The 27,656-nt window shown below is 39.5% G+C and overlaps 1 protein-coding gene and 1 pseudogene across 2 annotated transcripts; both read left to right on the top strand.

Annotated features, from left to right (window-relative positions):
• Nucleotides 1-4,802: 4,802 nt before the first annotated feature.
• On the top strand, nucleotides 4,803-10,179 carry LOC146493006 (choline transporter-like protein 4; annotated as a pseudogene). The gene is made up of 10 exons (XR_014871753.1): nucleotides 4,803-4,934; nucleotides 5,057-5,159; nucleotides 5,602-5,861; nucleotides 6,813-6,907; nucleotides 7,050-7,153; nucleotides 7,311-7,384; nucleotides 7,542-7,612; nucleotides 9,035-9,129; nucleotides 9,223-9,307; nucleotides 10,070-10,179. The product of XR_014871753.1 is annotated as a choline transporter-like protein 4 (transcript).
• A 5,294-nt stretch (nucleotides 10,180-15,473) lies between these two features.
• Nucleotides 15,474-20,812, top strand: LOC146493005 (choline transporter-like protein 4). The gene is given in 12 exon segments (XM_085147475.1): nucleotides 15,474-15,564; nucleotides 15,687-15,789; nucleotides 16,234-16,264; nucleotides 16,267-16,433; nucleotides 16,435-16,493; nucleotides 17,446-17,540; nucleotides 17,683-17,786; nucleotides 17,944-18,017; nucleotides 18,175-18,245; nucleotides 19,668-19,762; nucleotides 19,856-19,940; nucleotides 20,703-20,812. Coding segments are annotated over 12 exon segments (1,059 nt in total). The 5' UTR covers nucleotides 15,474-15,484; the 3' UTR covers nucleotides 20,798-20,812.
• The last annotated feature ends 6,844 nt before the right edge of the window (nucleotides 20,813-27,656 follow it).

Raw genomic sequence — 27,656 nt, 5'->3', positions numbered from 1 at the left:
TTTAGTATTAATGACTGTACATATAAAGGACCGAGAGATTCCAAGTAATGCAAATCTATTAATCTCTTCATTTGTTTCTCATAAGCACTTTCTGTAAGGTGATCTTTCTGTTGTTTTAGCAGCATTTAATCCTCCTGCTGGTTGATTTGTTGTTACAGTTTTGAATGTCAGTTGAAAGTTAAGACTCGATATACAACTTGAATTCTAGAGAAACATTTAAGGTAATTTCTAAAAATGCTCTTATATATTTTGAGATTCGTAAAGTTTTTATACATTTTTATGTTCACAATATTGTTAATTAATTGTAAAAGAATTAAGTTGTAAATATGAACATCTGCCTCCAGCAGCTTCTGTGTGGATTCTCATCCTTTTAGAGCCATTTTTTCCTACCTCTGAGTTCAGTTTCATATTTACTACCAGAATCACCTTTTTTACTTTCACAAGTAAAATATTACGGTATTCGCTATAATGGTGACTTGATAGTCCTATTTTATTAGAACTTCATTAGGATTTTGGGGTAAAACCCATCTCACATTGGCCTTGTATAGTGCACTCTGCAGCATTGTACTGCATGAATTGTAGATTGGGGTTTCTAGTCATTTTAAAGCTTTTTCAACATATCTGAGACGAGACCAGTTTAAAACTGACTGATAAATCTGCCCCATTTCACAATAGGAAGAGATATTGATTTATTCACTGATCTGATTTTGGAAAGTGCCTTGTATATTTTAGTCAGTAGTTTGGGGGTTTTGAGATTATGGATAGCACCACACTTGATAGTGTTTATAATTTGACCTGATTAGGCTTACATTTCTTTTTTCACTGTAGAATTAATTTGATGATGGTCTAAAAATCTATTCACGTTAATCCCTTATTGTAATTCTAATCTCTCAGATGGAATGAAGTCTATTCCTAAATAAATATATGTTCGAAGCATTTTAATTCCTTTACAACTGCAATCTAGGAAGTTTATCATGTTATTGTTTTGTCAGGCTTCGGGGTTGTTCCAGATGGGTGTATGCATGGGATTAATGAAAAGACTGAAGATTTTTAAAAACTCCCACCATGCTGTCATAGATGAGCCAATATTTTGGTATACTAATGGACAGCCTAGTCAGAAACACTATCAGGTCATCAGCATACAGAGCCAATCTATGCTCCTGATCTCCTAACTGGACACCAAATATGTCAGTTCTCATTCTAATTGTCATCGCCAGGGGTTCTATAGCTAAGATAAATAGCATTGGAGATAATGGACACCCCTGGCGAGTGGAACGCTCCAATGTGATAGGGTTAGAAACTATGTTATTTGTTAAAACACTAGCTTTGGGATTTGTATACAAAAGTTTAACCCATTTGAGAAAATTGTTTCCAAATCCATATCTTGAGAGAACAGTAAATAAATATGACCACTCTATCCTGTCAAAAGCTTGACGAGCATCAAGTGATAATAATGCTGTATCTTTAGCATCAGATTTCTCGTGAATTATATTTAGAACTGTTCTTATATTGTGAAACCCTTGACGTTTTGGCACAAAGCCATTTTGATCATTATGAACTAAATGTGATATATAGGGGTCTAATCTCCTTGCTAAAACTTTACAAAGTATTTTAGTGTCAACCCCCATCAGACTTATTGGTCTAAATGATGAACGCTCTGCAGGGGGTTTGCCAGGTTTCAGTATCAAAGTAATCATTGCCTGTCTCAGAGTGGGTGGGAGAGCTTCATTTTGATACGCTTCTTCATACATGTTAAAAAGTGGAATTAGTAATTTGTCTTGGAAAGTTCTATAAAATTCAATCGGAAAGCCATCTGGCCCAGGTGCTTTACCACTGTTAATGCTTTTGATAGCCTGTGATATCTCTTCAGTAGTTAGACGTCTGTCTAATTCCTGCTTTGTGTTTTCTGTTAACGTCTGAAACTGAAGTTGATCTAAGAATATGTCCTGTTCTTCTGAGGTTTGAGCACATTCTGATTTATACAATTTTTCATAAAATTCTCTAAAGCTGTCATTAATTTCCAATGGGTCTACTGTTACATTCCCTGAAGAGGTCTTTATACTATTAATTGCTCTTTCACTCTGCATTTTCTTAATTCTCCATGCCAAAAGTCTACCTGCTTTCTCTCCTTGGTCATAATAAGATTGCTTCAGCCACATTAGACTTTTTGCTGCTGCATCAGATGATAATTTATTGTATTCAGTTCTCAGACGTAGCAACTCACTTTGTTTTGTTGAGTCGTCGCTAACGTTTAAGTCTAATTCCAAAGATTTAATCTGTTTATCCAGGGTTTCCATTTGCTTTCTTTGCTGTTTATTCTTTGTACTCGTAAAGCTAAGAATTTCACCTCTAATATATGCTTTGAATCCTTCCCATCTCACTGAGGCACAAGTTTGATCTGTATTTAACTCAAAGTAATTTTCTATTTTCTCCTCTATAAATTTAACAAATTCAGGATTCTGCAGCCATTTTGTTTGAAACCGCCAGTGAGGGGGGTTATGGATAAACTTTCCTAGATGGATACCCAGTGAGATAGCTGCATGATCACTGATCACTATGCTATCATACTGACACTGTTTGATCCTTGATAAAAGTTCTCTTGAGACAAGGAAGTAATCTATACGTGAGCGGGATTTATGTATACTTGAATGACAGGAGAATTCTATTTTATCAGGATTTTGTTCTCTCCACACTTCTACCAAGTTGATATCTGATATAAATTGATTTATTAGTTGTCTAGTTTGTGCTTTATATGTATCTGAACCTGTTGAGCGGTCCGTACTCGGATTGAGAGTACAGTTAAAGTCTCCTCCAATTATATACAGTCCTTGCAAAGCAGATACAGTAAGAAACAGATCTTCAAAAAATTTGGGCTTATTTTCATTTGGGCCATAGAGACTCACCAAGTTTAAAGTAATAGAAAGGATGGTACCCTGAGTGATTACGTACCTACCAGCAGGGTCTTTTATTATTTTTGTCATTTGGAATGGTATGCTTCTATGAATCAAAATAATTACACCTCTTGCATAGTTATTGTATGATGCGTGGATCACCTGGCCAGGCCATCTGTTCCTCACAGACTTTAGTTCACAGTCTGTCAGATGTGTTTCTTGAAGAAAAACTATTTTTGATTTCAATTGCTTGATCCTGCTTATAACCTGTTTCAGTTTGATTAGTTTCCTGAGACCCCGGACATTCCAACTAGTGACTTTTATGTCAGAGATATTGCGGGTATTTAGTTGGTCCATACTTGGAGTTTTCATTCTGTAATATTAAGATAACAACACGTGATGCTGATGTCGAGTAAACAAAAGTGACAAGTAAACTTAGACTAAAATAAAATAGAGAAATAAATAGAGAAAAAAAACCCTGGCATTGACCCATAACACTTAAAGCCCCCCTCCCCCCCTTCCCTTACTCAGAGTAGTAAACTAGGGGCTGTGCTATTCCACTACAAAGGGGAATAGCTGAACTATAAGAACCCAACCCAACTAAAGCAACAGTGGTGTCCGTCAACCATGCATACACCATATTCAAACATAACATAAACATAACAAACCCATACTAGCCACTAAATTAGAATAATTCCATGGCAGTGTTCTTTTTGTAACTTACAGAATCCCACTTGAAAGGATAAAAGTTTAACCAAAGTAGGTAACATTGTTGTGTTCAAGAGGGAGAAAGAGAGAGAAAGGAAAAACAAACAAACAAAAAAAAAATTACGTTTGTAGTGGCGTTATTAAAACGTAATGGAAAATTTTCAAGCTCTAAAAAAGAAAAAAAAAACTTCCTGTGTCCAATAACATGGCAGGTCAATGAGTAGCAAAAAGCCAAATATTATAACTGAGCGAAAATACAGATTTTTACAGCTCGTCTATTAGTTATGAGCAGCTGATTCTGCAGTTCAGAGAGTGAAACGCTCACCGCTACAGTTAGTCCTGTCCAGTGTATCTACGGTGGAAATCCTTGGCCTCCTTTGGAGATGAAAACAGGCGTATCTTCCCATCGTGGAGGATCCTCATCTTGCATGGATTATATTGAAAACCGCGGAACACTCCTTCGTCGGCAAACACTTTTCTGATCGCGTTGAACTCGGTTCGCTGCCGGATGGTCTCAGCTGAGAAATCTTGGGCAAAAAAGAGTTTGTTTCCGTCGTGCTCGATGTTACTGTGTTTTGTGGAGCGGAAAACGAACTCCCGATCTTGGAAGTTCAGGAATCGGATAAGGACAGCTCTGTGTTGGTTTGGCTTTGGAGGTGCTAGGGTGCGGTGAGCCCTCTCAATAACGAACGATCTGTCGGTCTCAAGCCAGCGCGGTAACATCTCCCTTATAAACTCCAGCAGTGGCCGCTGACCCTCGGCACCCTCCCGGAGGCCAAATAGCCGCAGGTTCTTCCTTCGGCCCCGGTTCTCCAGGTCGTCGGTTTTTGCCTCCAGGTAGGATATCCGCTTCATGGCATTGCTGAGATCGGCCACGCTCTTTCCCAGGAGCTCCTCTGCCGACATTATTCTATTTTCAGCTTCCTCCAGTCGTGTAGCATTTGCAGCAACATTTTGCTTTACCTCCGTCATGTTTGTCTCCAATGCAGCAACTGACTTCGTCATTTCGCCCATACGGTTATCTATGCTGTCCAGTTTAGTTCCGAATACACTAAACTCGGAGCGCAGCGACCGAAGTTCAGCTAACACCGTGCTAAGGTCACCCATGCTACTAGCGCTAGCAGCTCCCTCGCTGTTTTCAGGCGTTGCCAAAATATCGGTTTTAACTGGTTTTTGGGAACCGCGTTTTCGGGTGAAAATATCACAGTCCTTGAGATTAGTCGTTTTTGACATTTTCCAATAGCAGTTAAGGGTCATGATGTCCACTCTGCTGTACCCTGTGGTCACCTTTGTTCTCCTGGTGGTGTGTGTGGCTTACTGGGGGGCTACTGCTTTGTATCCATTATTGTTATGTTTGCATGTGTGTACATGTTATTCTCAGGCTACACTATGGTCTGTAATATATAGATGATATTTGATAAACGCTTTCAGTTCTTTTCTTAAACAAATGGATGCAGATATTTGGCTACTTCAGGAAGTCCCACCTACAAAGTGGTGGCTCTGAACTCCACCATGAACGGCTGTAGTAGTATCGATGGCACCAAGAACTGTGACCCTCTGGTGAGCCTACTGGGGATAAATTTTCAAAACATTTTTTTTCCTTGACTTGTCTAGGAGATAATTAACTGTAATTCAATTCAGGGTCACCTGATCCAGCCCTAACTATAATCTTCATAATAAAAAAAAAAAAATCAAAACTTTCAGCCTTATCTTAAAAATAGAGAGGTATGTTTTGTGAATTCAAACTGGGACCTGGCTCCATAGCAAAGGGACTTGATAGCTGAAGTTCTACCTCACGGACTTGGAGCAAAGTGTTGTGATATGATGATTGATGGAGTCTTGTCATTCAGGATTAAAGAGGATTTAAAATGATTGTTTATTGTTTAATTGGTTAATAATTGGTTTACTGGTTTTGTTTTTTTGTTTTTCTTGTAGCCTTTTGGCAAATACATGCACAACCATTTCATACGCCATCACTGCTACTTTCTTGTTCTCCTCGCAGAACTTCAACTCATCGGATTACCCAAACTGCCCCTCAGCCAGCTGCATCTTCATCAACTACAATAGCACGGACACCTTCCGGAAGAACCTCCAGTACCTGCACATCTACAATGTGGTGGCTTTTCTCTGGTGTGTCAACTTTGTCATTGCTCTTGGACAGTGGACGCTGGCTGGAGCTTTCGCCTCCTACTACTGGGCTTTCGAAAAACCGGCTGACATCCCCATGTTCCCTCTCTTTGGAGGTTTTATACGCTCACTCAGGTAGGTTAATGAGCAACTACCACATCCTGCAACAATGAATGAGCAATAAGTAAATGACCCAGAGGTGCCATTTTCAGACCCAATTCTTTTTATATGATTACAGTATGTTTCAGATAACACACACAAAGCCTAATATTTTCATAATTTATAATTGGGGGTCTGAAGAAATATTAGAAACGTTGATTATTTTTCCACTAAGCTGCCACGGATGACTGTGAACGTAACTTTGTTTTATGTTCTGTACCTTGTCAAACGTTTTTACCTATAGGTCAGTCTTCAAGTAGAGGGTGATTCTTAGTACAGGCCGACCGCAGCAATTAAACCAGCCACATCTCTATTTTTTTATTTTAACTTTGATTTATAAATTGTCTGCTGTACACAGCTAATCTAATATTTCCTGACATGATGTCCCACATAAGTTTTGTTCTTCTTAAAAAAAAGAACTGCATTATCAATGCTGCTATTTCATCATTCATTCTTCAGCACGTTGCATTCAGTAGACAGTAGACACATGTCAGTATAAAAGATGGACATGCCAACATAATGCCAGCCACTGATTTTTCATGTCCTGTTTTGAAGCCTTGACTTGAGCGCTGTAATCTTAGTGTTTTGAAACCAGATGTCATGAGGCTGATCAGACTGAGGGACACCCCATTCATTGCTAAACATTGGCCATATCCTAAGTAATACTCCTTCCTGACTCTAAAAATGATCCCAATTTACAAAATGGACTTGATGTTGTATTTACGAAACTAACAACTGGACCTAAAATCTTACCACAGAGCGAAGGAGCTAAAGAAGATTTTTACATATGTCTTTGTAAAAACAGAAGTGTCTGTTTAATTGTCGTCGGCAGTTTTCGGCAGTTCAGTATTAGTTTAGTTTTTACACCTGGAATCTACATATATCTTTTAAACTGGCTAAGAATACAACATGTAATGATTTTTCAAGGTACCATTTGGGCTCCTTGGCATTTGGTGCTTTGATCCTGACCCTGGTTCAGATCATGAGGTTGATCCTGGAGTACATTGACCAGAAAACAAGAGGTAAGACTGATAATATTCTCAGATGTCACTGCCACAGGAATAACTGAGGATACGAGTAAAAGTATATTTTGAAATAACTGGGTGGTCAAAGATGTTTATATACTAAGACACTAAGAATTTTTCCCTGACTTGTCGTCTCCAGGGTCGCAGAACAGTTGTGTGCGTTTTATAATCTGCTGCCTGAAGTGCTGCTTGTGGTGACTGGAGAAGTTTATCAAGTTCATCAACAGGAACGCTTACATCATGGTGAGAGGACATCATGTGAAAAACAACCTTTGATATTAACTATAAGCGTTTCTTTTCCTACTCTAAACATGATCAAATTTGTTTTACTATCTTTACATAATTTATCCAGTATTTCACTGGAGTCTGAAAATCCCTCTGTTTTTTGTTTTTTTGTCAGATTGCCATTTATGGGAAAAACTTCTGTGTCTCAGCCAAAAAGGCTTTTCAGCTGCTCATGAGAAATGTGATAAGGTTTGTGTTGTAGTTATTTCCACAGTAAAGGGTCTGTGCTTAGTACTGCATGCTTATAGTTCCTGTAATGCTTGTACAGAACATGAATGTATTTGCACGTGTTTGAGAGACTGAGTGATTTAGTGTCGTGTTTCTCCGTCCTGCCCTGTGCTCTCAGGGTCGTGGTGCTCGATAAAGTCACAGACCTGCTGCTGTTCTTTGGGAAGCTGATGGTGGTTGGAGGTGTAGGTAAGGACGACAACGATTCATCTAGCAAATCTGTCACTGCGGGGTTTTTTGTAAAAATACTCTGTAGCAGGTTTTATGTTATTATAGAATATTTTCAATTAAATTTGTGGATTGATTTTTAATCTGTTGGGGAGATGTGTTCCAATTTATATTTATAAAGTGTTACGACCCGTCTAGGGCCAGGCAGTAACACGAGTGAGGCCCTCGCATCCCCCCCAAGACCCAAGCAGCCACAAGAGACAAATCCTATAGTTTCACTGTGATTTATTTACAATGTGAAAAATAAAGGAACCAAAACGGGAGTGTCAACGCTTCAGGGTGAGCCAAGGCCAAAACAATAAACAAAACAGATCTAAACAAATCCCGCACCCCTGACCTCACCAAAACAAAGTCAAAAATAAAAACAGAGTCTAACCTCCTTAACTAACACAAAACAGGAGAAAAAACGGGTGATCAAAAGAAAACGGCAGCTCACCCCTACCCACTCCACTTTCACAACTCTCAAAAGCACTGCAGCCAGCGGCTGCCACGGGAAGACTGCTGGGCCGTGAGGAGAACCGCGAAGACCTCTCCCGCTGTAGCGCTCCAGCCTCCTTTTATTGGGCGGGTCCTCCAGCTGGAACCAGTCATGTCGTTGCAGCGTATCCATGCACCAATCGAAGCAGGGCCCTGGCACAGCTAAATTAACATGGGACATAACACCTGCACAAAACACACACGTAAACATACCAGTTCGTAACAAAAGGAACTAGACGCGTCTGGCCTGGTCCAAACTCGTCTGCCTTTTAAGCTGTTAAATTGTCAACAAGTTGATAAATGGTCTTTGTGCTGTGTGGTGGTGAGTGTAGTGGAAGCATCAGAGAAAACTGCTCAAAACAGCCGCAAGCTACATCCGCAAACATGGTGGAGAGGCAAATTTATGAGATTAAAAAACAAATCAGCCATGCTGTGCATAGAGCTGGTAAAGAGTGCACAAGGCAGAAACACTGCCAGTGTGTTTGGAAGCTCTGCCAGGGACGAAATGTCACAAACACGCACATGATGTGCACCCAGGGTGAGACGGGAACGCCCTGTGGGTTGATCACTGTGACTGACTCTGAGACACTCTCATTTAAATCACCAGTCATCTGTCATTGGAGTAAGATGATTGAACTTTGAAGTTAAATAAGTGGAAACTGGAAAAGTACAGGAAGTTCAAACAATCAATTTAAAGAAAAAAAAAAGTACAACTAAAATATATACAAAGCTGCAATAGTTTACATTCAATCATTAAAAAAAAGTGATAAATGTTAAATTAAAAAGTACAATAGAAACACTGAAAATGATGAAAGCATCTCAGCAGCATTTGGTCACTGCTGATTAAACTCTAATATCTTAGTTTATCTGAAAGAATAGGTTCTGAAGTCTGAATCTCCTCTCCAGGTGTTTTGTCCTTCTTTTTCTTCTCTGGACGAATTAAGCTGCCGGGCTCCAGCTTCCGTTTCGAAAACCTCAACTACTACTGGATGCCAATAATTGTGAGCTAATCTTTTTTTTTTTTAGGATAGTTGTCCTTGTTTCCATTTTTCAGGGATTTGTCGTTGATTAATTTTTTTCCTTTGTTCCTGTAGACGGTGGCGTTGGGTAGCTACCTCATAGCACACGGATTTTTCAGCGTGTATAACATGTGTGTGGACACACTCTTCCTCTGCTTCTGTGAGTAAATACAGTTTACTGATGTTGGGAAGCATTTATCTAACAAAGTGTTTTGCAGGTTACCTCTGTGGTGGCCATCTTGTTTTCCCAGTAAAGAGGAAGCCTGCCTCAATTGCAGCTCTTTTATAGGCCAGTCTATATTAAGAAGGCGTGGTCTTTAGAGTATTTAAAGGGAGCAGGAAATGGATTGGGAGCCATTTTGAGAAGTTGTTGTCTGCATGATGTTGGCAAGAGACAATAAAACAATTACTTTAATTAAGATAGAGTGAAGTCTGATGTTTCCTTCACCACCCCTCACTGCATAACAGTTGGTGTCAGAAGTGGGATTTGGTTACGCCTGTGAATGAGGGACAGAACACGCTGGATGAGGGGTGTAGGACGTGGAAGAAACCGTTGGACAAGGAAAAACCCCCTTGCTGACATGGAAGAAAGAGAAGGTGGACAAACAATTGAGCCAGGTCCACCACCTGAAGGAGCAATGGCTGATGAGGATGATGCTGGAACTGGGAGTGATTGAGCCTTCGAGGAGTGAGTGGTCAAACCCCATAGTACTTGTTCCAAAGAAAGACTCCCCTCAACTACGATTTTGTACCTCATATACCTCATAGCACACGGATTTTTCAGTGTGTATAACATGTGTGTGGACACACTCTTCCTCTGCTTCTGTGAGTAAATACAGTTTACTGAATAATGTTTGATCACATTATTTCCACATAAGCGAGCAGCGCATTGCTCACACTCATCTTCCTGTCTCACCCACAGTGGAAGACCTGGAGTGTAATGATGGATCTGCAGAGAGGCCGTATGTGGCGTGGGTGTGGTCTCTGGCCAGCTGCAGAGGAGGGGTGACACAGTGAGCTCCCGGGGCGGCGCAGGGGCGGGGGTGACAGGTGTGCTGGGTTCCGACCTTGATTGTGTGTTTTCTTATGTTGACAGTGACAGTCGGAGGAGGGCGGACGTGACGGCTGCAGAGAGCGGGAGTGGCTGCAAATAAACCCACGTCTCTGAATAAAGCGTTGTGCTATCAAAACAATCGCCCAGCGTGTATTTATCGGGTCGAACGCCACACCGTACTTCATGTCTAAAGGCCTCATGAAAATCCTCAATAAATCCAACAAGATTAAAAAAAAAGCAGAAAGCTAAGGACTGAAGATATTTGTTGGGGTTTTCTGCATATGTATATGAAACCACACAAAACTGTCACACACATTCAGGATGTCTTTCTTTGTATCTCTTTACTTTTAGATATCATTAGCTAGGTTTAACAAAATTACTCTGCAATTTAGCACTTTTTAATAGCTTGCTTTTTGTTTTAACATTTATATTTAGTATTAATGACTGTACATATAAAGGACCGAGAGATTCCAAGTAATGCAAATCTATTAATCTCTTCATTTGTTTCTCATAAGCACTTTCTGTAAGGTGATCTTTCTGTTGTTTTAGCAGCATTTAATCCTCCTGCTGGTTGATTTGTTGTTACAGTTTTGAATGTCAGTTGAAAGTTAAGACTCGATATACAACTTGAATTCTAGAGAAACATTTAAGGTAATTTCTAAAAATGCTCTTATATATTTTGAGATTCGTAAAGTTTTTATACATTTTTATGTTCACAATATTGTTAATTAATTGTAAAAGAATTAAGTTGTAAATATGAACATCTGCCTCCAGCAGCTTCTGTGTGGATTCTCATCCTTTTAGAGCCATTTTTTCCTACCTCTGAGTTCAGTTTCATATTTACTACCAGAATCACCTTTTTTACTTTCACAAGTAAAATATTACGGTATTCGCTATAATGGTGACTTGATAGTCCTATTTTATTAGAACTTCATTAGGATTTTGGGGTAAAACCCATCTCACATTGGCCTTGTATAGTGCACTCTGCAGCATTGTACTGCATGAATTGTAGATTGGGGTTTCTAGTCATTTTAAAGCTTTTTCAACATATCTGAGACGAGACCAGTTTAAAACTGACTGATAAATCTGCCCCATTTCACAATAGGAAGAGATATTGATTTATTCACTGATCTGATTTTGGAAAGTGCCTTGTATATTTTAGTCAGTAGTTTGGGGGTTTTGAGATTATGGATAGCACCACACTTGATAGTGTTTATAATTTGACCTGATTAGGCTTACATTTCTTTTTTCACTGTAGAATTAATTTGATGATGGTCTAAAAAATCTATTCACGTTAATCCCTTATTGTAATTCTAATCTCTCAGATGGAATGAAGTCTATTCCTAAATAAATATATGTTCGAAGCATTTTAATTCCTTTACAACTGCAATCTAGGAAGTTTATCATGTTATTGTTTTGTCAGGCTTCGGGGTTGTTCCAGATGGGTGTATGCATGGGATTAATGAAAAGACTGAAGATTTTTAAAAACTCCCACCATGCTGTCATAGATGAGCCAATATTTTGGTATACTAATGGACAGCCTAGTCAGAAACACTATCAGGTCATCAGCATACAGAGCCAATCTATGCTCCTGATCTCCTAACTGGACACCAAATATGTCAGTTCTCATTCTAATTGTCATCGCCAGGGGTTCTATAGCTAAGATAAATAGCATTGGAGATAATGGACACCCCTGGCGAGTGGAACGCTCCAATGTGATAGGGTTAGAAACTATGTTATTTGTTAAAACACTAGCTTTGGGATTTGTATACAAAAGTTTAACCCATTTGAGAAAATTGTTTCCAAATCCATATCTTGAGAGAACAGTAAATAAATATGACCACTCTATCCTGTCAAAAGCTTGACGAGCATCAAGTGATAATAATGCTGTATCTTTAGCATCAGATTTCTCGTGAATTATATTTAGAACTGTTCTTATATTGTGAAACCCTTGACGTTTTGGCACAAAGCCATTTTGATCATTATGAACTAAATGTGATATATAGGGGTCTAATCTCCTTGCTAAAACTTTACAAAGTATTTTAGTGTCAACCCCCATCAGACTTATTGGTCTAAATGATGAACGCTCTGCAGGGGGTTTGCCAGGTTTCAGTATCAAAGTAATCATTGCCTGTCTCAGAGTGGGTGGGAGAGCTTCATTTTGATACGCTTCTTCATACATGTTAAAAAGTGGAATTAGTAATTTGTCTTGGAAAGTTCTATAAAATTCAATCGGAAAGCCATCTGGCCCAGGTGCTTTACCACTGTTAATGCTTTTGATAGCCTGTGATATCTCTTCAGTAGTTAGACGTCTGTCTAATTCCTGCTTTGTGTTTTCTGTTAACGTCTGAAACTGAAGTTGATCTAAGAATATGTCCTGTTCTTCTGAGGTTTGAGCACATTCTGATTTATACAATTTTTCATAAAATTCTCTAAAGCTGTCATTAATTTCCAATGGGTCTACTGTTACATTCCCTGAAGAGGTCTTTATACTATTAATTGCTCTTTCACTCTGCATTTTCTTAATTCTCCATGCCAAAGTCTACCTGCTTTCTCTCCTTGGTCATAATAAGATTGCTTCAGCCACATTAGACTTTTTGCTGCTGCATCAGATGATAATTTATTGTATTCAGTTCTCAGACGTAGCAACTCACTTTGTTTTGTTGAGTCGTCGCTAACGTTTAAGTCTAATTCCAAAGATTTAATCTGTTTATCCAGGGTTTCCATTTGCTTTCTTTGCTGTTTATTCTTTGTACTCGTAAAGCTAAGAATTTCACCTCTAATATATGCTTTGAATCCTTCCCATCTCACTGAGGCACAAGTTTGATCTGTATTTAACTCAAAGTAATTTTCTATTTTCTCCTCTATAAATTTAACAAATTCAGGATTCTGCAGCCATTTTGTTTGAAACCGCCAGTGAGGGGGGTTATGGATAAACTTTCCTAGATGGATACCCAGTGAGATAGCTGCATGATCACTGATCACTATGCTATCATACTGACACTGTTTGATCCTTGATAAAAGTTCTCTTGAGACAAGGAAGTAATCTATACGTGAGCGGGATTTATGTATACTTGAATGACAGGAGAATTCTATTTTATCAGGATTTTGTTCTCTCCACACTTCTACCAAGTTGATATCTGATATAAATTGATTTATTAGTTGTCTAGTTTGTGCTTTATATGTATCTGAACCTGTTGAGCGGTCCGTACTCGGATTGAGAGTACAGTTAAAGTCTCCTCCAATTATATACAGTCCTTGCAAAGCAGATACAGTAAGAAACAGATCTTCAAAAAATTTGGGCTTATTTTCATTTGGGCCATAGAGACTCACCAAGTTTAAAGTAATAGAAAGGATGGTACCCTGAGTGATTACGTACCTACCAGCAGGGTCTTTTATTATTTTTGTCATTTGGAATGGTATGCTTCTATGAATCAAAATAATTACACCTCTTGCATAGTTATTGTATGATGCGTGGATCACCTGGCCAGGCCATCTGTTCCTCACAGACTTTAGTTCACAGTCTGTCAGATGTGTTTCTTGAAGAAAAACTATTTTTGATTTCAATTGCTTGATCCTGCTTATAACCTGTTTCAGTTTGATTAGTTTCCTGAGACCCCGGACATTCCAACTAGTGACTTTTATGTCAGAGATATTGCGGGTATTTAGTTGGTCCATACTTGGAGTTTTCATTCTGTAATATTAAGATAACAACACGTGATGCTGATGTCGAGTAAACAAAAGTGACAAGTAAACTTAGACTAAAATAAAATAGAGAAATAAATAGAGAAAAAAAACCCTGGCATTGACCCATAACACTTAAAGCCCCCCTCCCCCCCTTCCCTTACTCAGAGTAGTAAACTAGGGGCTGTGCTATTCCACTACAAAGGGGAATAGCTGAACTATAAGAACCCAACCCAACTAAGCAACAGTGGTGTCCGTCAACCATGCATACACCATATTCAAACATAACATAAACATAACAAACCCATACTAGCCACTAAATTAGAATAATTCCATGGCAGTGTTCTTTTTGTAACTTACAGAATCCCACTTGAAAGGATAAAAGTTTAACCAAAGTAGGTAACATTGTTGTGTTCAAGAGGGAGAAAGAGAGAGAAAGGAAAAACAAACAAACAAAAAAAAAATTACGTTTGTAGTGGCGTTATTAAAACGTAATGGAAAATTTTCAAGCTCTAAAAAAGAAAAAAAAAACTTCCTGTGTCCAATAACATGGCAGGTCAATGAGTAGCAAAAAGCCAAATATTATAACTGAGCGAAAATACAGATTTTTACAGCTCGTCTATTAGTTATGAGCAGCTGATTCTGCAGTTCAGAGAGTGAAACGCTCACCGCTACAGTTAGTCCTGTCCAGTGTATCTACGGTGGAAATCCTTGGCCTCCTTTGGAGATGAAAACAGGCGTATCTTCCCATCGTGGAGGATCCTCATCTTGCATGGATTATATTGAAAACCGCGGAACACTCCTTCGTCGGCAAACACTTTTCTGATCGCGTTGAACTCGGTTCGCTGCCGGATGGTCTCAGCTGAGAAATCTTGGGCAAAAAAGAGTTTGTTTCCGTCGTGCTCGATGTTACTGTGTTTTGTGGAGCGGAAAACGAACTCCCGATCTTGGAAGTTCAGGAATCGGATAAGGACAGCTCTGTGTTGGTTTGGCTTTGGAGGTGCTAGGGTGCGGTGAGCCCTCTCAATAACGAACGATCTGTCGGTCTCAAGCCAGCGCGGTAACATCTCCCTTATAAACTCCAGCAGTGGCCGCTGACCCTCGGCACCCTCCCGGAGGCCAAATAGCCGCAGGTTCTTCCTTCGGCCCCGGTTCTCCAGGTCGTCGGTTTTTGCCTCCAGGTAGGATATCCGCTTCATGGCATTGCTGAGATCGGCCACGCTCTTTCCCAGGAGCTCCTCTGCCGACATTATTCTATTTTCAGCTTCCTCCAGTCGTGTAGCATTTGCAGCAACATTTTGCTTTACCTCCGTCATGTTTGTCTCCAATGCAGCAACTGACTTCGTCATTTCGCCCATACGGTTATCTATGCTGTCCAGTTTAGTTCCGAATACACTAAACTCGGAGCGCAGCGACCGAAGTTCAGCTAACACCGTGCTAAGGTCACCCATGCTACTAGCGCTAGCAGCTCCCTCGCTGTTTTCAGGCGTTGCCAAAATATCGGTTTTAACTGGTTTTTGGGAACCGCGTTTTCGGGTGAAAATATCACAGTCCTTGAGATTAGTCGTTTTTGACATTTTCCAATAGCAGTTAAGGGTCATGATGTCCACTCTGCTGTACCCTGTGGTCACCTTTGTTCTCCTGGTGGTGTGTGTGGCTTACTGGGGGGCTACTGCTTTGTATCCATTATTGTTATGTTTGCATGTGTGTACATGTTATTCTCAGGCTACACTATGGTCTGTAATATATAGATGATATTTGATAAACGCTTTCAGTTCTTTTCTTAAACAAATGGATGCAGATATTTGGCTACTTCAGGAAGTCCCACCTACAAAGTGGTGGCTCTGAACTCCACCATGAACGGCTGTAGTAGTATCGATGGCACCAAGAACTGTGACCCTCTGGTGAGCCTACTGGGGATAAATTTTCAAAACATTTTTTTTCCTTGACTTGTCTAGGAGATAATTAACTGTAATTCAATTCAGGGTCACCTGATCCAGCCCTAACTATAATCTTCATAATAAAAAAAAAAAAATCAAAACTTTCAGCCTTATCTTAAAAATAGAGAGGTATGTTTTGTGAATTCAAACTGGGACCTGGCTCCATAGCAAAGGGACTTGATAGCTGAAGTTCTACCTCACGGACTTGGAGCAAAGTGTTGTGATATGATGATTGATGGAGTCTTGTCATTCAGGATTAAAGAGGATTTAAAATGATTGTTTATTGTTTAATTGGTTAATAATTGGTTTACTGGTTTTGTTTTTTTTGTTTTTCTTGTAGCCTTTTGGCAAATACATGCACAAACCATTTCATACGCCATCACTGCTACTTTCTTGTTCTCCTCGCAGAACTTCAACTCATCGGATTACCCAAACTGCCCTCAGCCAGCTGCATCTTCATCAACTACAATAGCACGGACACCTTCCGGAAGAACCTCCAGTACCTGCACATCTACAATGTGGTGGCTTTTCTCTGGTGTGTCAACTTTGTCATTGCTCTTGGACAGTGGACGCTGGCTGGAGCTTTCGCCTCCTACTACTGGGCTTTCGAAAAAACCGGCTGACATCCCCATGTTCCCTCTCTTTGGAGGTTTTATACGCTCACTCAGGTAGGTTAATGAGCAACTACCACATCCTGCAACAATGAATGAGCAATAAGTAAATGACCCAGAGGTGCCATTTTCAGACCCAATTCTTTTTATATGATTACAGTATGTTTCAGATAACACACACAAAGCCTAATATTTTCATAATTTATAATTGGGGGTCTGAAGAAATATTAGAAACGTTGATTATTTTTCCACTAAGCTGCCACGGATGACTGTGAACGTAACTTTGTTTTATGTTCTGTACCTTGTCAAACGTTTTTACCTATAGGTCAGTCTTCAAGTAGAGGGTGATTCTTAGTACAGGCCGACCGCAGCAATTAAACCAGCCACATCTCTATTTTTTTATTTTAACTTTGATTTATAAATTGTCTGCTGTACACAGCTAATCTAATATTTCCTGACATGATGTCCCACATAAGTTTTGTTCTTCTTAAAAAAAAAGAACTGCATTATCAATGCTGCTATTTCATCATTCATTCTTCAGCACGTTGCATTCAGTAGACAGTAGACACATGTCAGTATAAAAGATGGACATGCCAACATAATGCCAGCCACTGATTTTTCATGTCCTGTTTTGAAGCCTTGACTTGAGCGCTGTAATCTTAGTGTTTTGAAACCAGATGTCATGAGGCTGATCAGACTGAGGGACACCCCATTCATTGCTAAACATTGGCCATATCCTAAGTAATACTCCTTCCTGACTCTAAAAATGATCCCAATTTACAAAATGGACTTGATGTTGTATTTACGAAACTAACAACTGGACCTAAAATCTTACCACAGAGCGAAGGAGCTAAAGAAGATTTTTACATATGTCTTTGTAAAAACAGAAGTGTCTGTTTAATTGTCGTCGGCAGTTTTCGGCAGTTCAGTATTAGTTTAGTTTTTACACCTGGAATCTACATATATCTTTTAAACTGGCTAAGAATACAACATGTAATGATTTTTCAAGGTACCATTTGGGCTCCTTGGCATTTGGTGCTTTGATCCTGACCCTGGTTCAGATCATGAGGTTGATCCTGGAGTACATTGACCAGAAAACAAGAGGTAAGACTGATAATATTCTCAGATGTCACTGCCACAGGAATAACTGAGGATACGAGTAAAAGTATATTTTGAAATAACTGGGTGGTCAAAGATGTTTATATACTAAGACACTAAGAATTTTTCCCTGACTTGTCGTCTCCAGGGTCGCAGAACAGTTGTGTGCGTTTTATAATCTGCTGCCTGAAGTGCTGCTTGTGGTGACTGGAGAAGTTTATCAAGTTCATCAACAGGAACGCTTACATCATGGTGAGAGGACATCATGTGAAAAACAACCTTTGATATTAACTATAAGCGTTTCTTTTCCTACTCTAAACATGATCAAATTTGTTTTACTATCTTTACATAATTTATCCAGTATTTCACTGGAGTCTGAAAATCCCTCTGTTTTTTGTTTTTTTGTCAGATTGCCATTTATGGGAAAAACTTCTGTGTCTCAGCCAAAAAGGCTTTTCAGCTGCTCATGAGAAATGTGATAAGGTTTGTGTTGTAGTTATTTCCACAGTAAAGGGTCTGTGCTTAGTACTGCATGCTTATAGTTCCTGTAATGCTTGTACAGAACATGAATGTATTTGCACGTGTTTGAGAGACTGAGTGATTTAGTGTCGTGTTTCTCCGTCCTGCCCTGTGCTCTCAGGGTCGTGGTGCTCGATAAAGTCACAGACCTGCTGCTGTTCTTTGGGAAGCTGATGGTGGTTGGAGGTGTAGGTAAGGACGACAACGATTCATCTAGCAAATCTGTCACTGCGGGGTTTTTTGTAAAAATACTCTGTAGCAGGTTTTATGTTATTATAGAATATTTTCAATTAAATTTGTGGATTGATTTTTAATCTGTTGGGGAGATGTGTTCCAATTTATATTTATAAAGTGTTACGACCCGTCTAGGGCCAGGCAGTAACACGAGTGAGGCCCTCGCATCCCCCCCAAGACCCAAGCAGCCACAAGAGACAAATCCTATAGTTTCACTGTGATTTATTTACAATGTGAAAAATAAAGGAACCAAAACGGGAGTGTCAACGCTTCAGGGTGAGCCAAGGCCAAAACAATAAACAAAACAGATCTAAACAAATCCCGCACCCCTGACCTCACCAAAACAAAGTCAAAAATAAAACAGAGTCTAACCTCCTTAACTAACACAAAACAGGAGAAAAAACGGGTGATCAAAAGAAAACGGCAGCTCACCCCTACCCACTCCACTTTCACAACTCTCAAAAGCACTGCAGCCAGCGGCTGCCACGGGAAGACTGCTGGGCCGTGAGGAGAACCGCGAAGACCTCTCCCGCTGTAGCGCTCCAGCCTCCTTTTATTGGGCGGGTCCTCCAGCTGGAACCAGTCATGTCGTTGCAGCGTATCCATGCACCAATCGAAGCAGGGCCCTGGCACAGCTAAATTAACATGGGACATAACACCTGCACAAAACACACACGGTAAACATACCAGTTCGTAACAAAGGAACTAGACGCGTCTGGCCTGGTCCAAACTCATCTGCCTTTTAAGCTGTTAAATTGTCAACAAGTTGATAATGGTCTTTGTGCTGTGTGGTGGTGAGTGTAGTGGAAGCATCAGAGAAAAACTGCTCAAAACAGCCGCAAGCTACATCCGCAAACATGGTGGAGAGGCAAATTTATGAGATTAAAAAACAAATCAGCCATGCTGTGCATAGAGCTGGTAAAGAGTGCACAAGGCAGAAACACTGCCAGTGTGTTTGGAAGCTCTGCCAGGGACGAAATGTCACAAACACGCACATGATGTGCACCCAGGGTGAGACGGGAACGCCCTGTGGGTTGATCACTGTGACTGACTCTGAGACACTCTCATTTAAATCACCAGTCATCTGTCATTGGAGTAAGATGATTGAACTTTGAAGTTAAATAAGTGGAAACTGGAAAAGTACAGGAAGTTCAAACAATCAATTTAAAGAAAAAAAAAAAGTACAACTAAAATATATACAAAGCTGCAATAGTTTACATTCAATCATTAAAAAAAAGTGATAAATGTTAAATTAAAAAGTACAATAGAAACACTGAAAATGATGAAAGCATCTCAGCAGCATTTGGTCACTGCTGATTAAACTCTAATATCTTAGTTTATCTGAAAGAATAGGTTCTGAAGTCTGAATCTCCTCTCCAGGTGTTTTGTCCTTCTTTTTCTTCTCTGGACGAATTAAGCTGCCGGGCTCCAGCTTCCGTTCCGAAAACCTCAACTACTACTGGATGCCAATAATTGTGAGCTAATCTTTTTTTTTTTTAGGATAGTTGTCCTTGTTTCCATTTTTCAGGGATTTGTCGTTGATTAATTTTTTTCCTTTGTTCCTGTAGACGGTGGCGTTGGGTAGCTACCTCATAGCACACGGATTTTTCAGCGTGTATAACATGTGTGTGGACACACTCTTCCTCTGCTTCTGTGAGTAAATACAGTTTACTGATGTTGGGAAGCATTTATCTAACAAAGTGTTTTGCAGGTTACCTCTGTGGTGGCCATCTTGTTTTCCCAGTAAAGAGGAAGCCTGCCTCAATTGCAGCTCTTTTATAGGCCAGTCTATATTAAGAAGGCGTGGTCTTTAGAGTATTTAAAGGGAGCAGGAAATGGATTGGGAGCCATTTTGAGAAGTTGTTGTCTGCATGATGTTGGCAAGAGACAATAAAACAATTACTTTAATTAAGATAGAGTGAAGTCTGATGTTTCCTTCACCACCCCTCACTGCATAACAGTTGGTGTCAGAAGTGGGATTTGGTTACGCCTGTGAATGAGGGACAGAACACGCTGGATGAGGGGTGTAGGACGTGGAAGAAACCGTTGGACAAGGAAAAACCCCCTTGCTGACATGGAAGAAAGAGAAGGTGGACAAACAATTGAGCCAGGTCCACCACCTGAAGGAGCAATGGCTGATGAGGATGATGCTGGAACTGGGAGTGATTGAGCCTTCGAGGAGTGAGTGGTCAAACCCCATAGTACTTGTTCCAAAGAAAGACTCCCCTCAACTACGATTTTGTACCTCATATACCTCATAGCACACGGATTTTTCAGTGTGTATAACATGTGTGTGGACACACTCTTCCTCTGCTTCTGTGAGTAAATACAGTTTACTGAATAATGTTTGATCACATTATTTCCACATAAGCGAGCAGCGCATTGCTCACACTCATCTTCCTGTCTCACCCACAGTGGAAGACCTGGAGTGTAATGATGGATCTGCAGAGAGGCCGTATGTGGCGTGGGTGTGGTCTCTGGCCAGCTGCAGAGGAGGGGTGACACAGTGAGCTCCCGGGGCGGCGCAGGGGCGGGGGTGACAGGTGTGCTGGGTTCCGACCTTGATTGTGTGTTTTCTTATGTTGACAGTGACAGTCGGAGGAGGGCGGACGTGACGGCTGCAGAGAGCGGGAGTGGCTGCAAATAAACCCACGTCTCTGAATAAAGCGTTGTGCTATCAAAACAATCGCCCAGCGTGTATTATCGGGTCGAACGCCACACCGTACTTCATGTCTAAAGGCCTCATGAAAATCCTCAATAAATCCAACAAGATTCAAAAAAAGCAGAAAGCTAAGGACTGAAGATATTTGTTGGGGTTTTCTGCATATGTATATGAAACCACACAAAACTGTCACACACATTCAGGATGTCTTTCTTTGTATCTCTTTACTTTTAGATATCATTAGCTAGGTTTAACAAAATTACTCTGCAATTTAGCACTTTTTAATAGCTTGCTTTTTGTTTTAACATTTATATTTAGTATTAATGACTGTACATATAAAGGACCGAGAGATTCCAAGTAATGCAAATCTATTAATCTCTTCATTTGTTTCTCATAAGCACTTTCTGTAAGGTGATCTTTCTGTTGTTTTAGCAGCATTTAATCCTCCTGCTGGTTGATTTGTTGTTACAGTTTTGAATGTCAGTTGAAAGTTAAGACTCGATATACAACTTGAATTCTAGAGAAACATTTAAGGTAATTTCTAAAAATGCTCTTATATATTTTGAGATTCGTAAAGTTTTTATACATTTTTATGTTCACAATATTGTTAATTAATTGTAAAAGAATTAAGTTGTAAATATGAACATCTGCCTCCAGCAGCTTCTGTGTGGATTCTCATCCTTTTAGAGCCATTTTTTCCTACCTCTGAGTTCAGTTTCATATTTACTACCAGAATCACCTTTTTTACTTTCACAAGTAAAATATTACGGTATTCGCTATAATGGTGACTTGATAGTCCTATTTTATTAGAACTTCATTAGGATTTTGGGGTAAAACCCATCTCACATTGGCCTTGTATAGTGCACTCTGCAGCATTGTACTGCATGAATTGTAGATTGGGGTTTCTAGTCATTTTAAAGCTTTTTCAACATATCTGAGACGAGACCAGTTTAAAACTGACTGATAAATCTGCCCCATTTCACAATAGGAAGAGATATTGATTTATTCACTGATCTGATTTTGGAAAGTGCCTTGTATATTTTAGTCAGTAGTTTGGGGGTTTTGAGATTATGGATAGCACCACACTTGATAGTGTTTATAATTTGACCTGATTAGGCTTACATTTCTTTTTTCACTGTAGAATTAATTTGATGATGGTCTAAAAATCTATTCACGTTAATCCCTTATTGTAATTCTAATCTCTCAGATGGAATGAAGTCTATTCCTAAATAAATATATGTTCGAAGCATTTTAATTCCTTTACAACTGCAATCTAGGAAGTTTATCATGTTATTGTTTTGTCAGGCTTCGGGGTTGTTCCAGATGGGTGTATGCATGGGATTAATGAAAAGACTGAAGATTTTTAAAAACTCCCACCATGCTGTCATAGATGAGCCAATATTTTGGTATACTAATGGACAGCCTAGTCAGAAACACTATCAGGTCATCAGCATACAGAGCCAATCTATGCTCCTGATCTCCTAACTGGACACCAAATATGTCAGTTCTCATTCTAATTGTCATCGCCAGGGGTTCTATAGCTAAGATAAATAGCATTGGAGATAATGGACACCCCTGGCGAGTGGAACGCTCCAATGTGATAGGGTTAGAAACTATGTTATTTGTTAAAACACTAGCTTTGGGATTTGTATACAAAAGTTTAACCCATTTGAGAAAATTGTTTCCAAATCCATATCTTGAGAGAACAGTAAATAAATATGACCACTCTATCCTGTCAAAAGCTTGACGAGCATCAAGTGATAATAATGCTGTATCTTTAGCATCAGATTTCTCGTGAATTATATTTAGAACTGTTCTTATATTGTGAAACCCTTGACGTTTTGGCACAAAGCCATTTTGATCATTATGAACTAAATGTGATATATAGGGGTCTAATCTCCTTGCTAAAACTTTACAAAGTATTTTAGTGTCAACCCCCATCAGACTTATTGGTCTAAATGATGAACGCTCTGCAGGGGGTTTGCCAGGTTTCAGTATCAAAGTAATCATTGCCTGTCTCAGAGTGGGTGGGAGAGCTTCATTTTGATACGCTTCTTCATACATGTTAAAAAGTGGAATTAGTAATTTGTCTTGGAAAGTTCTATAAAATTCAATCGGAAAGCCATCTGGCCCAGGTGCTTTACCACTGTTAATGCTTTTGATAGCCTGTGATATCTCTTCAGTAGTTAGACGTCTGTCTAATTCCTGCTTTGTGTTTTCTGTTAACGTCTGAAACTGAAGTTGATCTAAGAATATGTCCTGTTCTTCTGAGGTTTGAGCACATTCTGATTTATACAATTTTTCATAAAATTCTCTAAAGCTGTCATTAATTTCCAATGGGTCTACTGTTACATTCCCTGAAGAGGTCTTTATACTATTAATTGCTCTTTCACTCTGCATTTTCTTAATTCTCCATGCCAAAAGTCTACCTGCTTTCTCTCCTTGGTCATAATAAGATTGCTTCAGCCACATTAGACTTTTTGCTGCTGCATCAGATGATAATTTATTGTATTCAGTTCTCAGACGTAGCAACTCACTTTGTTTTGTTGAGTCGTCGCTAACGTTTAAGTCTAATTCCAAAGATTTAATCTGTTTATCCAGGGTTTCCATTTGCTTTCTTTGCTGTTTATTCTTTGTACTCGTAAAGCTAAGAATTTCACCTCTAATATATGCTTTGAATCCTTCCCATCTCACTGAGGCACAAGTTTGATCTGTATTTAACTCAAAGTAATTTTCTATTTTCTCCTCTATAAATTTAACAAATTCAGGATTCTGCAGCCATTTGTTTGAAACCTGCCAGTGAGGGGGGTTATGGATAAACTTTCCTAGATGGATACCCAGTGAGATAGCTGCATGATCACTGATCACTATGCTATCATACTGACACTGTTTGATCCTTGATAAAAGTTCTCTTGAGACAAGGAAGTAATCTATACGTGAGCGGGATTTATGTATACTTGAATGACAGGAGAATTCTATTTTATCAGGATTTTGTTCTCTCCACACTTCTACCAAGTTGATATCTGATATAAATTGATTTATTAGTTGTCTAGTTTGTGCTTTATATGTATCTGAACCTGTTGAGCGGTCCGTACTCGGATTGAGAGTACAGTTAAAGTCTCCTCCAATTATATACAGTCCTTGCAAAGCAGATACAGTAAGAAACAGATCTTCAAAAAATTTGGGCTTATTTTCATTTGGGCCATAGAGACTCACCAAGTTTAAAGTAATAGAAAGGATGGTACCCTGAGTGATTACGTACCTACCAGCAGGGTCTTTTATTATTTTTGTCATTTGGAATGGTATGCTTCTATGAATCAAAATAATTACACCTCTTGCATAGTTATTGTATGATGCGTGGATCACCTGGCCAGGCCATCTGTTCCTCACAGACTTTAGTTCACAGTCTGTCAGATGTGTTTCTTGAAGAAAAACTATTTTTGATTTCAATTGCTTGATCCTGCTTATAACCGGTTTCAGTTTGATTAGTTTCCTGAGACCCCGGACATTCCAACTAGTGACTTTTATGTCAGAGATATTGCGGGTATTTAGTTGGTCCATACTTGGAGTTTTCATTCTGTAATATTAAGATAACAACACGTGATGCTGATGTCGAGGAAACAAAAGTGACAAGTAAACTTAGACTAAAATAAAATAGAGAAATAAATAGAGAAAAAAAACCCTGGCATTGACCCATAACACTTAAAGCCCCCCTCCCCCCCCTTCCCTTACTCAGAGTAGTAAACTAGGGGCTGTGCTATTCCACTACAAAGGGGAATAGCTGAACTATAAGAACCCAACCCAACTAAAGCAACAGTGGTGTCCGTCAACCATGCATACACCATATTCAAACATAACATAAACATAACAAACCCATACTAGCCACTAAATTAGAATAATTCCATGGCAGTGTTCTTTTTGTAACTTACAGAATCCCACTTGAAAGGATAAAAGTTTAACCAAAGTAGGTAACATTGTTGTGTTCAAGAGGGAGAAAGAGAGAGAAAGGAAAAACAAACAAACAAAAAAAAAAATTACGTTTGTAGTGGCGTTATTAAAACGTAATGGAAAATTTTCAAGCTCTAAAAAAAAAAAAAAAAAAAACTTCCTGTGTCCAATAACATGGCAGGTCAATGAGTAGCAAAAAGCCAAATATTATAACTGAGCGAAAATACAGATTTTTACAGCTCGTCTATTAGTTATGAGCAGCTGATTCTGCAGTTCAGAGAGTGAAACGCTCACCGCTACAGTTAGTCCTGTCCAGTGTATCTACGGTGGAAATCCTTGGCCTCCTTTGGAGATGAAAACAGGCGTATCTTCCCATCGTGGAGGATCCTCATCTTGCATGGATTATATTGAAAACCGCGGAACACTCCTTCGTCGGCAAACACTTTTCTGATCGCGTTGAACTCGGTTCGCTGCCGGATGGTCTCAGCTGAGAAATCTTGGGCAAAAAAGAGTTTGTTTCCGTCGTGCTCGATGTTACTGTGTTTTGTGGAGCGGAAAACGAACTCCCGATCTTGGAAGTTCAGGAATCGGATAAGGACAGCTCTGTGTTGGTTTGGCTTTGGAGGTGCTAGGGTGCGGTGAGCCCTCTCAATAACGAACGATCTGTCGGTCTCAAGCCAGCGCGGTAACATCTCCCTTATAAACTCCAGCAGTGGCCGCTGACCCTCGGCACCCTCCCGGAGGCCAAATAGCCGCAGGTTCTTCCTTCGGCCCCGGTTCTCCAGGTCGTCGGTTTTTGCCTCCAGGTAGGATATCCGCTTCATGGCATTGCTGAGATCGGCCACGCTCTTTCCCAGGAGCTCCTCTGCCGACATTATTCTATTTTCAGCTTCCTCCAGTCGTGTAGCATTTGCAGCAACATTTTGCTTTACCTCCGTCATGTTTGTCTCCAATGCAGCAACTGACTTCGTCATTTCGCCCATACGGTTATCTATGCTGTCCAGTTTAGTTCCGAATACACTAAACTCGGAGCGCAGCGACCGAAGTTCAGCTAACACCGTGCTAAGGTCACCCATGCTACTAGCGCTAGCAGCTCCCTCGCTGTTTTCAGGCGTTGCCAAAATATCGGTTTTAACTGGTTTTTGGGAACCGCGTTTTCGGGTGAAAATATCACAGTCCTTGAGATTAGTCGTTTTTGACATTTTCCAATAGCAGTTAAGTTTCCAGTTTTGGGTTGTTCTGGGTTTTTAATGCAGGTTACACGGAGCAACCACGTTATGCTGCCATCTTGGTCCGCGGCTCCATAGCGCCCCCCAGATGAGCCAATATTAATGCTTTTAAAGCATACGTGTCATTTGATGTTTCAGCTACTGAATGGTGGCACTGAAATCTCTCTATTTTTACATAGTTTTACCTAGAATTATTTTATTCCTCAATTATTTTCATTAAATATATTTTATGAATATTTAATTTTCCAGTCTGAATAAAAGTCCCTGAAAGTTTTGTTTATTCTTTCAGGCTCAAATACTGTGTTCCCAGCACATATGGCTTTTTTTTTTCTTTTTTTAACTGGTTAGCTAGAAATCAACCTGATTTGCTCCCATGTTCAAAATTTGACAAGTGCAGTCTTTGTCCTAACAATTGAGTTCTGTTTTTTTTTTTTTTTTTGTTTGTTTTAAATCAATAACTTCATTTAATTTTAGTTTTGCCTTGTGTATTAAGCTCAGCGTTTCCTGTTTCTGGGAGAAAACGTAGGCTTCGTCTAAGGATTTAATTGTTTCTTCTAATTGTTAAATACATTTGCATTCCCTTTTCTTCTTATGTGATGAGAATGAAATTATTAACCTCCCAGAGAGCAGATACTGATTTTCCCATACATCCTCGATAGGTGCAAGCACTTCAGATGTTGCTCTAGTATCTCTGTTGTAAAATCTGAGGACTCTTGACATTATTCAACAGTGACATTGTTGCCTGGAAAATTGTTCTGTATGTCGACGTGTCCCTCTCATTCTCAGTGTGTTTATGATTTCAGTTTTGGCACTAATTATTGTTTTATAGTCTTATGCAAAGGTCATCTTTTTCAGCAAAGCAATAATTTAATGAAATTTAATTTTGTTTAAATAGAGATTCCCTAAAGTCAATAAACCTTAATGTAGTAAATTTAAAGGCACTTTTATCCTGACCCTAACGCGAGAGGAAGGTTAAGTGCTTGATGATCAGTTGAACTCTTAGCAGACTAAAATAATGTTGTGCATGTTTCTTATCTCATCCAACTAAAAGCTCCACCCTAAAATGTGTGGATTAGATTGAAATCTCTGATTTACTTCATGTTACTCTTAGAAACTACAATAGCTCATCCAATTAATTAAGCTGCTCTTGAATGTAGCATTGTAATGTTTATCCAGTTTGAATTGAGCTTTGCAAATGTGAAAACAACGTATTCTATTAATATTAATCACAAGGCACTGGCATGCATGACATTATGACTAGGAGCTGAGCCCCCATAAAACAGCACCATTCCCTGGTTAATACAACCAGGGAATGGTGCTGGGGTTGCTGTAGAGCTATCAGTCCACATAGAGCCAGTATTGTGCGAAAAAGTGATTTTCTGTATTTAAACTGCTTTAAATAACTTGTTGGCCTATAACAGGGGTCCTTAATCCCAGTCCACGAGGGCCGGTGTCCCTGCAGGTTTTAGATCTCACCCTGGGTCAACACACCTGAATCACATGATTAGTTCATTACCAGGCCTCTGGAGA

The sequence above is a fragment of the Neolamprologus multifasciatus genome, chromosome 22, assembly GCF_963576455.1.
Source record: "Neolamprologus multifasciatus chromosome 22, fNeoMul1.2, whole genome shotgun sequence".
Taxonomy (NCBI): Eukaryota; Metazoa; Chordata; class Actinopteri; order Cichliformes; family Cichlidae; genus Neolamprologus; species Neolamprologus multifasciatus.
This window is presented reverse-complemented; position numbering and strand designations above follow the sequence as displayed.